The sequence below is a fragment of the Taurulus bubalis genome, assembly GCF_910589615.1.
Source record: "Taurulus bubalis genome assembly, chromosome: 20".
NCBI lineage: Eukaryota > Metazoa > Chordata > Actinopteri > Perciformes > Cottidae > Taurulus > Taurulus bubalis.
The window spans coordinates 11,034,237-11,048,944 of NC_136608.1; the positions used below are offsets into that span (position 1 = coordinate 11,034,237).

The 14,708-nt window shown below is 41.8% G+C and overlaps 1 protein-coding gene across 2 annotated transcripts in view; it reads right to left on the bottom strand.

Moving 5' to 3' along the window:
* chchd3a (coiled-coil-helix-coiled-coil-helix domain containing 3a) overlaps positions 1-14,708 on the bottom strand; it is a 62,631-nt gene that overhangs the window by 36,694 nt on the left and 11,229 nt on the right. For both annotated transcript variants that reach the window (XM_079235787.1, XM_079235786.1), the window contains exon 5: positions 8,036-8,216. In XM_079235787.1, the coding sequence (XP_079091913.1) occupies positions 8,036-8,216 (181 nt within the window). The remainder of the gene's footprint in view (positions 1-8,035; positions 8,217-14,708) is intronic.

Genomic DNA, 14,708 nt, shown 5'->3' on the forward strand with positions numbered 1-14,708 from the left:
GGCAGGGGTGAGGTACGGATGCCAACATGCAAAGGACGGTTGAGTGGACAACCCTCCAAGACAAGAGAGAAAGCGTTACAAAGACAGGAAAAAATAAATAAAAAATGGACACATGTAGTATGTACAGTACACCGTCAGTAGGAAACAATCAAACGTGCAGTGGTGCAGGCAGAATATCTGCTCTTTTAAATTGAACTTACAAATATGTAATTTAAACATTCAGACAAGAATGATTGCCATGTTGTCATTAGTACTTTTTTCTGTGGCTTTAATAATTAATCATTGTAGTATATGTGTATGGCCTCATGTAAATGTAATAATATATCCACAGTGACTGATACATTTCCCGTCCAGACCTATTAGTGTCTACTTGTGAGATCTGTAATTGTAGCTCCCCCTCTGGGCCAGTCAATGAAACTCGGATGAAGCGCAACTAAGTTTAAGTCAAAAACTAGTCAAGGATGTCTGAAATATTGAACTTAAGTACCGGTACAGATTTTGTCCAGAACAAGAGAATATCATGTTAATATCAGATGGATTTCACACAAGATGGTAAAACATGCCGAGTTGTTATTCTCTTGGATGTTTTGATAAATATTCAGAAATGAGCAGACGTAATATTCCATTCTTGATTTAAGGTTTGCATTTTTTATTTGTTTTGTTTTTAACAGCTAAATAAGTTAATACTTGAGAAATTAAACAAGTACGGAGGACGTTTAATGAAAGTAGATATGAGTTTATCCAAAAGACTTTCACTCTATGTGGTAAAACTGTTCTAGTCAAAGCATTGCCAAGATGCCTAATTCACCCCAAATTCCTTTTGATGTCACCCTGAAAAATAGTTCAGGTATTGTGTCACTTATCAAAGTGTGTGGCCTACTAATAAATTCAGGTATTGGGAAAATGTTCACAAACTGGAGGAACATTCCAGTGGTCCTATTTGTTTAAGATTACTTTAGTTTTGGGTCAATCTGTGATTTATGCCACATCACAGAGTAAAAACAACAGAAAAAATATGTTTAACTTAATGCAAATCAAATAGATGAATTCAGTAGCGTTGAGCCTGGCAGGGGTTACGCTCACAACAGCTCAGAGAACGTGAGCCAAAGATAGGAGGCAATTTGTCCTTGGTGAGCTGAGCATGTCCACAATATATGTAAATCAGAGTGTACCACAACCTCTCTTTATCGCATTCAAAAAGGAAAAGACATGAGGACTCTGTGATGTGGAGAGAAAAAAATAATAAGTTTAGAGAAAAAGATTTATATTCTTTTTATGATGCCTTTTTTTGAAATACCACCAGCGGGCACTAATTCAAAACCCAGCAAGTCTCCTTTAATACCTAGGAAATTAAATTGTCTGCCCATTATCAGCCGGGTCCAGTTGGCTGTATCTAAAATGTAGTACACAGGTAAGTACAAAAGATTTTCCACAATTTTTTTAAATAACAGGACTTTTGCTGGTGGCTGCAGTTTTCAGAGGGATGGAGGGGAGGGGAGTACTGGGGTTAGCAGAGGGGGACTTGCCGCATTAAAAATGTTAAGCTTTTCCCAAAGTCATTTTCAAGCCAGTCAAGCATCAAATGGAACACAGTTTAAGGAACGAGTAGGTACTGATTTTCTCCAGAAGCTTCGACAGGATGGACATGGTGTATGTGTGTGTCTCAGTGTGTGTGTGTGTGTTGAGGGAGCAAACAAAGATTCTTGGTATGCCGCATCATCCCTTGCTGGGAAAGCGGAGATGGGGGAGAAATCGCGGAACATCGCATTAGCTACTGGTATAACGTGTGTGTGAGTATGAGAGAAAGATAAAGATGGCAACAGAGGGAGCAACGAAAGCGTGATTAACTACAAGGCTGAATGGTAGAACACTGTTAGATATCAGCACCGTTTCTGTATTCATGTTAATTAATAGTTTCTTTCCATTGATATTCTTTGTAAAATTATACTATCATCAGGCTGTACCTTCAATAAATATCTGCTGAGTGACACAAAAAGGCATCATTTTTTTCTTCTTCAAGTAAAACTCTTCAACCACCTGCTACTTCTACAGTAAGTGGGCCATACAATCAAAAGCAAGGCTATACTTTTACCGATTGATCCAAGAAGCACCTTTTCAAGAGCAACTGTACTCTGGCCTATAATCATGATTGTACTGCTAGTAGTGACAACATGCTTTTCTCAAACCCAGTACTGCTGTGATGTAACATGGTGCTAATGCATCACAGCTGGATGCGATCACAAGTACAACAGACCACACCTGATCTCTCCACCCATCGAGGCCAGTGCAGGTACATTTCCTCTATCTCCAAAATCTGAGTGGGGTTCATATAATACATGATGTGGCACATAACAAGGCTGAATGAATCCATGTCCAACTTTAAACCACCGCAGGAACTTTTAAATACTGCACCATACTCGCAAACCCACTGAAAAGGAAACCGCCTTAAAAAATTGGTGTCAACTATTTGTGATTTATGAATCATGGCTTTTACATGTCCTGATAGAAAGGTTAACGTTTTATCTCTCCCAGCTTCTATTGTTATTTTGTGTCCCTTTGACATGATTGCCTACAATTAACAGCATATCTGCAAAGCAAAAAAACAAACAATTGAACTTCGGGTTGTTTAGTTTTATTTCTTGGTTCTCCAGGAACTTACACAATTCTGATCACGTCCTTCTGTTGCATATATTATATACCTTACGCTGTGTTAGCTTCGGGTCAAAAAAAAAAAAAGAAAGAAAAGGTAAATGTAAGATCTGAGTGTTTTCCAGTTGCCAACAGTAGACAAAACCACTGCCGGCAGGTAGACCCCACCTAGGCCACTGTTTGGAGCTCGGAAAGATTGATGACTCAGTGTTTGATTGAAAAGTCTGCCTCGGGTTAGAGCCGGTGTCTCGGTGAAACGCTGTGGCCAGTGATTGATTGGCCACTGGGCGAGTTTGGCTCCGCAGAGCACAGAGTCGTTGAAAATCAAAAGAGGGGACGACAGAAGTCTGTGATTTCATTAAAACGCAGATGTGTGGACTGACAGATGGCCGTGGACTGTGAATAAGTGCATGACTCGTGCGCTAGTATATCTCTCTGTCAAAACGCATCATTTGTCAGCGCATGAAGACTATTATCTTTATATTGAGCTCATTCATTCGCTGGCATTTTCTGCTTTGACTTCAGCTAGTATCCACTGAAAATAATCACAGATTCCTAATTGATGTTGCTGGTAAATTAAGCACTAATTGATCTGTTCTCTAATTAAGGGTTTATTTCTGTGTAATGAGTCTGGTAAGTAACTCCTTGATGAACCCATCTTGACCACATAAAGCCGACAATCAGAGTTCTTCCATAGCAGACTGGCTGCTCATTATATCACAATCATGGAGAAATGATTCTGAATGACCACACGATGAAACAATATGGTCGATCTTTATTAGGTTCCCAAGTATGTTGGTGATAAAACAAATTAGTGTTAGGTCTTGCGACTATTTCCACTTTCTGTTCAGTGTGAATTTGACCAGATAAACCCTTTGTTATTTGTCACCACCGTGATCTCGGAAGTGAAGCCGTCTCTCCTGCTCTGGACAAGCAGGCATGCTCCGTAGAAATACGACTTCACAATACCTATGGACCATCAAAGGCTTAAATGTCAACCATTCAAAAAGTAATTGTGTCCGTTTGCTTTGTATCCGGCCGATAGCCAAAGAGGCGGAAACGCCATGCACCTATACCGCTGTGCTTAACTACTATAAACCAATTGTGTACGCTGGTGTTCCCCTTTCTTTTATTGCGGTTCCCCCTGAGTGGCAGAACATGTGTGAGCGCTGACACTGAACATGTTCCCCTCAGACAACAGAACCGCAGGAACCCAACAACAATGACAACACACACCGCTGCCTACACTGCTGTGAAGTTTCAATTACTGGTCGACTTGGTGGCTGGCTACTGCCAGCCAGCCTGACAGGGAGAGGAGTGACTAGTGGTGGAAAAGTCTGAAGGACAAGCACTCCCACCAGGGGGCGGCCACGGTGGAGTAGACTGCGTATATTAAAAAACACGACATGGCATTAAATGGCAAGTTTAGATGACTTAAACAGTTTGCAACCGGAGTAGATAACAGTGGACATGTAATGTGTGCATGACAAGGAAAAGAGTAGTTGCATTCCTCTTATTTCTTAAAAAAATAATAATCATGAATTGTTTTTCTCCATCAAGAAATGCAAAAGAAACGTTGGACATCTTAGACTACTTCTCAAGCAACTAAAAAGATTCCCTCAGCCTCCGGTTGTCTACGTATCTGAAGCATTCTAAAGACCACGTGAAAATAATAAATCTGACTCACTGCAAGGACTTGTGCATAGTATTTAATGATGCACGTTGGATGAAATGCAGAGGAGGAAAATTAAACTTAGGGTGACTCATCAGTTGAGTGTGTGATGGTTATAGTTGTGCTGCCAAACAATAGAAAGCAACTTTATTTATCTCTTATTCATAGCATCATACTGCTGACTCCCTCTCAGCTAGCAAGCCGACCGCTCTCTTTTTCTTTGTGTTTTTAATTTTTTTAGTTTTATTTAAATGAGTCGGAAAGCAGAGAAGCTCAACTATTAATTGTTTTAACTTTTTGCATATTGTTCCAGTACTTTCAGAAGGTACTACCCCCTCCCTCCTGTGGTTGAATAACGTCTATATCTAAAACATTATTCGTCACAGATTCCTAAAATATGCTGATATAAAGGTGATTTAGTTTTTCCTTATTTTAGTGCTTAATAAGGCAAGAGTCAGACGCGGTACACAATAAGAGACAGAATCTAAAAATCAATAAAATCTAAACGCTACCCAGCCCTGGTCTAACCCCGCGTCTCGGGGCAATTCTCCAGAATGGGTGTCGCTGTAATTGGTGCAGCTATGGCTGCGGAGGTTATGGTCATTATAGGTGAGCGTGGGGAGGCATAACTGCTCACAGCACCGCTCTCATTGTGTGTGTAGTAAAGACGGACGGGGGCGGCTGTATGGGGTCCTGCTGCTCACCGTGACCTGTATCCTAATGAGAACAAATCAATACTACACTGGACAAAGAACACAACGACAGCTGCCTTAGACAAATGTTTTTTCTGTGGCAATGAACATAAGAGCAGGGCTCAGGTCAGTTCAAATTCAATTAAAACAATACTAAATTCTGCCTGAATATTTAACCTTCCTATTAATAAAACATAGTGCACACACAGACACAAATTTTGAGGTGCAATTATATTTCCTTTTCATTCTTTCAGGAAAGCAATGCTTTTTTCATTATTTTCTATGAATCATCTTATCGTTTAAGATAGCAGCCCGTTTCAATACATCATTCTTAATGCTCATATTTCAAAAACACCTCTCCAGGGCATCCTCGTGGCCTTGATAAAGTCCAGTCGGAGACATTTCTTGCCCGACATCCCTGTCTTCGGATTCTCTTTTCTGCCTTTATTAAAACCTACAGAAAAAAAACAGTCCTCCACAGAAAAACAGACAGATTGATTGATGACAGAAGCAATGTTTACTCATGTCGTCGACGCCCTCTTAACTTTTTCCCTTCCCACAACTGAAAAACAATATAATTTCTTTTGACACAAAGCTGCTCGTGGGCTGAGATAAATCCAGCAGTTTCCAAAACACTCACTTGTTTCAGTGGTTTCCGAAAAAAAAAAAAAGTCATTTTCAGGGAACACGAGAATAATGTGCCAGACGAAGAATCGTCAACACACGGTTGTTGTTTAAACGAAAAGTATATTTTTCACTGAGTTAATCAGAAAAAGAAGACGCAAGGTGAAGAAGTTTTCCAAACAACTTCTCAGAATGATGATAGCTATCAATATTATTATAACGGTGAAGCACTAGGGCATAATCAGAACACTCTTTTTGTGAGATTCAGTCCACAAGCTAAATATTGCATGAAAAAGAGAATGAAGAGATTTTCATCTTAAGCTTATATTGTGAGCATTGCTCAAGGATATAACAAGGTAGCATAAAAGATAATGCATAAGGTGTTAACCGGTTTAGTGGGAGAAGGACTGAACAAATCACCTCTGAAAGCTCTATCAGCCACCAGATGATGTGCTTAGTACAGCAAACCACAACCTCCCCCTGGAGCTCTTTCTTGATCAACTTATTGACTTTGCCCAGCAATCGGAACCACTTTCACCTTCCAATCCTCACTGTACTTGTAAATATAAATGCAATTTGTTGGGTAACTTGCGCATATATTTTGAGTCAGATGTTATGTCTTTCTGCTCTTGTTTTTCCTTTTGGAGTAAAAACAGAAAGAAAGTCTCACACAGAGGAGGAGCAGAAAGAAAGACAGACAGGATATACACACTGACACACACACGTTTTATGTTTCATCAAAGATGAGTTCACTGCGTGTAGCGGACAAACGGACTGAAATGACAATGGGTGGGAGGCTACCAAGACCATTTCTAGTTAAAAGGAATAGTGGCTGTGTGGAAGCGTCTGACTTGACAATTACACGAGTGGGGCGACCGCCACTGTGCCTCCACTGATAACCTGTCGGCTTCTATTAAAATGGCAGCAGTCCAAAAGAATGCTCAAACTGAGGAAATTATCGCACGGACACGCTCGCACACAATTGTGAAAACAGTATAAACCCTCCGACATCGACTCTTTTGCTGCAGTGTGTGTGTGTGTGTGTGTGTGTGTGTGTGTGTGTGTGTGTGTGTGTGTGTGTGTGTGTGTGTGTATGTGTGTGTGTGTGTGTGTTTCAGGAAGTAGAGACAACGTGGTTGGAGAACAGAAACAACCAAGCTGGGTAAAACTGAAAATATAAGTTCCAGACAAAGAATGAAACAAAGACTGGATATGCCTGTTTGTATGCTCAGTCTCATACCGAATGCGTCGCCACTGCAGTGCAGCTATCTGTCGTCTCAAAGGCGGCTAATGGCCCGAGGTTAGCCCTGGGCCCACAAGCGAAAGCTTCATAGCGCGCAGGAGGAAAAGTTCTCTTAAGTACAAGGAGTTAGTACTTCAGGAGTGTAGAGGCAATGACACGCACAAGGACTCTCCTCTGTGACAGTTCAGTGAGACCCACCACCCACGGTGCTGCTCACATATCACAGATACAAAGCAGGTGTAACATTCTTGACCTCACTCCCTTGCTCTCTTCATCGCACCTCCTCCCCTCATTTGTCCTCTCTTTTCCGATGAAAAACAGAAATTAAATTACAGAAAACCTACAACGGCTTTCTTCTTCAGATGCTGAAGGGAATAACACTTTACATGCGTCGCCCTCGTCGCTTATTTCTTTCTCCCTTTCGTTTTGATCGCCGTTCCAAATGAGGGATCCCTCAGACACTTGTCCTGCGGCAAGGAATCACGTCAACGTGCCGCTCCTTTTCCCTCAACGAAATGATTCATTTTTCTATTACGCCGATGAGCGTGTGAAATGAGCTATATAATCAATAGCATAGGTTTGTAAACAGCAGCCGCACTCGAGGGAAAATGTGTTTTTAAAACAATACGCTGCCTCTGTGTGCGTGCGTGTAGGAACGCTCATCTGACAATGTTTACGAGGGCAATTTACAGAAAATAAAGACACAGCCCGCCCAAACTGAAAGGTAGCTTTTATAATACTGCAGAGATATGGAGGACAAACGTATCAAACTACAGAATGCAGAAACAGCAAAGAGAGGTTTACTTATGATTACTTCTTTTAGAATTGACTTAAACTACTCTCCGAGTTCACATGAAGTAGATTGAGCTTTGACAATAACGACGAAAAGACTGTTACTGCACGTGTTACTGTTACTGTCGAGACAGTTCGATGAACTACTGCCCCGTGTGTCTGTGCAGGAAGGTGTGAACGTAAAATGGGACCCGCCTTCATGTAAAAATCACCCGCGTCAGTGAGTCCGCGCTCGCAAGGTCACACAGTTAAAATGCTCAATGTCTGTTTGACACTGAATGCTCAAATGTAGAAAACAGTTTGTAAGATATAGGAAGATGGCAAAGTTCACATTAGCTGCCGTATATTCGTAAATAGACTTACGTAGAGCTGGGCGCGGAGTTTCTCGTCCTCGGTGGAGATCCTCTCTCTTATTACAGCTTGCTGGATGCTCTCTTTGGCCATGGCGCGCTCCACAGACAGGATCCTGGACACTTCGTCCTGGACCTGGGACTGGGCATCATCCTGAGCCTGGGCTGCTGCCCGCGCCTTCTCCGCCTCGACCCTGTGGAGCAGCAACATTTTACATGATTAAAACACTTTTTAACTTATTTCAAAACGTTATAAATTTATGAAAGAAAAAAAAAAACCTGCACAACCTCATGTAACCTGCACTCAGGGAAAAATAATAATAAAAATGCACCTCACTGTACACTACAATACAGCTATCTCTATAATGCTATAATAATCTATAATAATTTTAGTGTACAATGCCGTCCACTGTATGTTGTGTCTACTGCACTGCAGACCAAGGTGCCTTTGTCTTGACATGCTATACGGTGAACCATAAGCTCTTTTTTGCAGGTTTTGTAATGTTTTACTGTGAAACTTAAAAACATACCAGGTATCTATTGCACCAAATTAATAAAAATAATTTAAAAAAAAAGATAATCTCGTCACACAGATAGCGAATGGCTTCAGAGACATATGATAGTAAGCGATCATATCATAAGTATCTTTGGTGTTTGCAGCACCACCCACGTTCATATGCCTGCATGCTGCAGTGTCTCTCACATGAATTAAAACGATCACAAATGCAAGTACAGTGCTAATGAAGCATAGATATATGGGCCATATATTGTATATGGTTTTCCAATCTTAATGTCATCCATTCACATGTCAGTGCTATTCCACCATTTGCAATGAGGGGGCAACATTGAGAAACAGAAACAAAAATACAAACGACTCCCAGTCAGTTGACACCTGTTGGACAGTTCAAATAAATGTATATCATTTCCAAATAGATAACATTTCATACCTGAAAAACTAATTTAGTCAAAATAAGAATTTGACTATCATTAATAGACAATGTAAACACCGGTTTTTCCCCGCCCAAACAAGTATTATCAATCTAACGAAGCGCTGATAGAGACGGAGGCGGCACGCTCTCTGCAGATACAAGACCACCATTTGAACCCTGTCACTGGGTTCTCATAGTTGCCTAGCAACGCACTCCCTACCCGGCGTCGGCGACAGCGTCCTTGATTGGAGGAGAAGGAACGTCCCTGAAACCCTGAAAGTCTTCCTCTGCGAGGAATCAAACAGTGGTGGAAAGGTAGAATAAACACGGAGCGAGTGCCTGACTGAATTATGACAGACTGAATAAAGATGGCGAGGATCTTAATAAACTTCTGCATATGAAAAAATCCTTAGAGAGCGATAAAAGACAGCCTTGATGAGACGTTAGCTGCCAGAGAGTGATGGTGACTTGTTTTGTGATTTATTCCCCAGATAGCAAAACGTTTCAATATTAAATTCCTTTACATTCAAATGAGCCCTCTGCGATCTATCAGTTGTTAAAGGGCTAATTCACCAGTTTATGTCTGATGCCTACAGTGGAAACAGTTAAATCACAATAGTGAATTATTTAATTACATGTTTCTTCCGTTTCCATTATTTTCAAAGTTACATTAAGTGCTTTAGAGGTGGGACACTTTTTGATGTATAAATGAACACTTTAATTAAATGCATGACTCATTCACAGCCTCATCAGGTTTGTGCATCGCTCATTAGGATGATTTAAGTGCATCACCCGGGTTGTCAAGTGTGTGGTAACAGGCATGGTTACAGCATGTGGCTTCTTCTCCTTGTGCCTGTTTTTCTTGATATTATATCAATACTCCCACTGATCTGTCAATGTGAACGATTTTCATCTTTTATTCCATTTCAAAAACCTCATTCATCCCCTCAGTAAACTGTGAATATACCCAACATCTCGACAGTGAGGAATCGTGGTGGACAGACTAGTCTCACTGATCACCATTCCGTGCCTTTGAGCAGATGACGAGTAGGTCTAATAAAAATATGTCTGACGTCTTAAAGCTGCCATTTGCCCTGCAACACCACTAAATGTCAGGGAGCAGGGGGGAGAGAGAGGGGCGAGATGGGGAGACAGAGGAGAAAGACAGAAAAGGGGACGGAGCGAGAGTGAGCGGTGGCGACATGACATGTTTGGCCCTGAGGAAGTGAAGCAAGGAGGGAGTGAGGCAGAGAGTGGGAGAGAGAGAGATGGAGGGAGACGGAGAGAGACCAGCCATGTCCAGTCTCACAGTCCACTGGGCTGCACACGTCAGCACACTCCATCCATCATCGGGCTCCAGCTCTCACACAGACGCACACACAGACACACACACACACACCCCTAATGGCCTTTTACATTCACCATTTCCCCACGATCAACGCCTGCCTGCCTGCACTGCTAATGCACCTAAGCTACCTTTACTCAAGACGCTTCAGCTGTTACGATTGCTTCTACTATAACAGCAAAGTGACAGCTTAGGGTGGTTGTTTTTCTTAGAAATGGACTTTGTTGGTACTCATGTAGATGAACATTAGCAATCAGTTGACCTTTTGTAGCATGGCATTTAGACCTTCGTGGCATATTGGTACAGTATATGTTTTTGAAGTAATTATTACTACAGTATCAGAAACACAAACATTCTGCCAAAGCAAATTCATGTATATTGCGCCTGATGGAGCTTCTTTCACAAAATCTTTGTCTGCACTCATTAAATTATTTAAAATGCACCAGGGCTGAATGTGTGCAGATGTTTTAAAGGACAACCAGCATTCTCCTACGCACCTGTCAGTAACACTCACACAAAAGCTCCTTTTGTTTTCCCATTTCGTAACACAAACATGACAGACAGTGACGCAGAATTGAACGAGGCAAAGCTGAGCCATACTATTTAAGAAAAAGAGGTAAATACAGTAATACCAGGATATTGTTGCGGATTCAGAGAAATGTTTGAAGAATCCCAGTATTCTCTCACGGAAATGATTAGCTTTACGTAAAAGTAAATCTGAAACATGTCAGTGTTTTGGTGACTCAAAGCTACAACCTGGACAGATGAAAGAAAAAGGGGGCAGAGAAAATAGACAGCCTTGCAAAAAAGTCCCTCGACTGACTTCCTCACAAGTGCTAACCCAAGCAAAGACTGCTATCACTAGCCGGATGCTATCTGTCTGCTTCACCTCTATTGCTTTCCAGTCATTATTGCCCTGTCCCTGGGATATTGGACGCATTTTTCATTCGACTGTAGACGATTGACACTGGGTAGGAAAGGGGGGCTTTGAGGTAGAGGGTGGAGAATGGAGTCAGACAGAGAGAGAGGAAAAAGACAGCGCCTATGGAGGGGAAAGAAGAAAAATAATGTTTTCAGAGGATGAGTGGAAGATGTTTGGCCCAGTACTGGATAGAAAAGGGAGGATAATATTGACCCAGTAACCTGTGTGTTTGATGGCTCAGTGCACCGAGCCTTGGAAACAAGACCGATGGAAAGACAGTGAGCTGCCATTCGTTTGAAAAAGAAGTGGAGTTGGTCGGACTGTGTCGGCCTTTCCAGAAAAGTCTGTATTTTCGGGAGATGACCTGGAACAGAAATACTCCAAGCTATTTTAGGACACTATTTCTTTTAAAAGCCGACAGAGATTAGCTCTGTGGCAGTTTGTATGAAAAATTCATAGATTGAGTAGCTGAGATACTGCAACTTTGGGTTAATAAATTAACGCACACACGCACACACACACACACACACACACACACACACACACACACGCACACGCACGCACGCACGCACACGCACGCACGCACGCACATGCGCGCTTTTCATTAAGAAAGGAAAAATGCAGGCATGGTGAAAACTGATTGGCGGTCAACACTGCAAGAGCTGGTTCAAATCCATTAAGCCATCATCACCTGTTACTCCACAGAGAATCATTTCAAACATCATTACCCTTGCACAAATATCACAGCAAAAGAAATGACAAATCAACGTCTTATACCTTTGCTTTCTTTCCCTTCCGTCTCTCCCCTCAGCGCTTCACCCTATTAATGCGTCCTGTTGTCCACCTGTCACCTACAGATGTGCCTCAGTAGAGTGCTGTCTACCTGTCTGCCTGCAGGATGGACCCTGACAGACCCGCATAACAGCGCAGGCTCGACCTAAGCGCCTTGAAACAAAAGGCATTTAAAAGGGCTAATACAATATTGATGTTGGGAATAATGTCGCTGAATGCTGCCTATGAATATTTTATGGAGCCGAGCACTCTCCATGACACACGTGCGCTCACACATAAACACGCGTGCACCCCACCTGACTGTGGCTGCTATGAAATGCTGGGACAGTGTGATAATTAAGTGGATGGGGAACAAAGGACAGTGAGAAGATTAATTTAGAAGAGGAACATGAAAACTATTTTGTGCTCCGCCTTCTCATTTGCCCACAACTATGAAGAGATAACCGCAACGTTCCGAGTGGTCCGACCAAGCACACGGTGAAACGTATATATATTGTTGTCACTCACCTCTGTTGTTAGTCTCTTCGAGTATCATACCTGGCGCAGTTCAGAGGGCTGATGGGTATTATTCTCTATAGCTAACAGAGTGTTTTATGGAGCTTAAACACTGGAATTATGTGAGAAATTACTTGAAGTTTGTATTGAACTCCCTCCAACTGATACCATCTGTTCTGCATAAGACCAGCTCGAGTAATAGACAAGCCCCAGACGGTAGATTTGCTCGGAGATTGAGTCAATAACCATTACTGTTCTCCTGAATAGGTCAGCAGCAGGCTACAGTGCTGAACATGCTGATCAATTATTTTTCAAAACACTTAATTTTTCTATATGTACAGATCACCAACAGTGTTTCTGACACTTAGAATGGCCTTATACACTGCGGGTGGCAGTTCTGTTATGCGTATATGACCGGGGAGAGGAAAGAACCATAAACTGGAAGAAATTGCTTTTTTGGGAAATAAATCTAATCATGCAGGTAGTGAAACATTAAGATGATCATATAACACACACACACACACACACACACACAATACATTATAGATATCCCAAGTAGGAAAAGCAGCACAGGAGAATGTACAAGGTGTGAAATGTCTACTGCTGAAGCCTGAGGACTTGGTGTGTTGTGGTGCACGTACACCAGTAACGTAACCGTTATTGTTGTGAAAGATAAACATACATTTAGTATTCTATATGGTTACTAAGGCATTGCAAGGTGAAGTTGCCTTTTTTTCTTTTCTTCTCAGGCTAAAAATAGACTGTTGATGTCATTTCCAGGGGTTTTCTTGCATGTTTTGCAAGGTTACTAAGGCAGTACTAGATGGACGCTAGGGTTTATCAGAGAGTTATTGGAGTTTATTAGAGCATTATTAGGGGGTCGAGCTCGAGCTGATTATTTTCTATATGGTTTCTAGGGTATGTCTAGGTAATATCTAAGGTGTTGTAATGTTAGTATATCCAGCAGTAAAAATGAACTGCAGTCAATGGGCCGCAAAAGGACCACATGCTTGACTCAGTATGCAGAGCCCTGAAGCCCCGCCCTCACTGCTGCACAGAGCCTGTTAGCGTTTTTTAAAGTTGTTGTTTTTTTTATTGACATTGAATGTGTCGTGTTTCCAAACTGCACTAGATTTACCACTGCTCTCTCTTGGGTCCCCATCAATATACATCATTGCATGATGTGAATCAGATGATCGGTTCTGGACCCACAGACAGAAAGAGACTATTTACTTTATAGATTATTGATTATAGATATATTGTTATTCTATTATTGTTATTCTGTGTGAGAGAGAGTGTGTTCCAAGATGCTCAGGTGTTCTGTTTGTGCAGATGTTACAGTTATTATGAAGAAATAGCAAGTGCAGTGAGCAAATGCCAGCTCTGTTGCTGATACAAACATATTTTTAAGGAACTCCCCAGACACAATCCTGGCTAACTCAGGTTGGATTCAGGGACTTTGGGATTTGTTTTAATAACCTCCCAACTTTCCAACTCTGTTTAAATGAGTTGGAGGCCTGTGTGTGACAGTGCATGTATTTCTGTGTGAACAAAAAGGTAAATAATAAAAATAAGCAACATGTAAAAATCTGTAAACTGGACTATGTCTTGCATCTGACCTGGGGGCAATAAGGAATTGAACAGGCTGGCTGGTTAACGGGAAGACAGACGCTCTGGGAGAAGGTCAGTGTTCTCACTCAAAAGTCTGACACACAATTATATTGCCAACACAAGCTGCTTGACTACATGTTGAAATAATGGGTCAAAGTTTCATAACAAAAACAAACCTTTAAGTGTTAAAGTTGGACACTCAAACACATGCATAAGAAAGAGGGAAGGTAGGAAGAAGACATGAACAAAGAGGGAAGGAGACAGAATGAGGAATAGAGGAGGGTGATTGAGAAACAGACAAAAGATGAGATAGATGGAGAAAGGAAGGGGACCGAGGAATAAGAAGACGAGTTAGGAAGACGAGTTAGGGAGGGAAAGGTAGAGGACATCTGGAGAGAATCACCCAGAGGAAGAACTGGATCGAGTGGTGACACAGGATGAGTTCGGCTGAGGGAGGAGGGACAGGATGGGCTAAGAGTTATCTTGCCCTCATCCTTCCTTCTCTCACATCCTTTTTCCCTCCGAGTCGTTCTGCTCTGATGCCTCAAAGAGAAGTGGAAGAGGCAAATCTGCTCCCTGCAGCCGCTCCTTG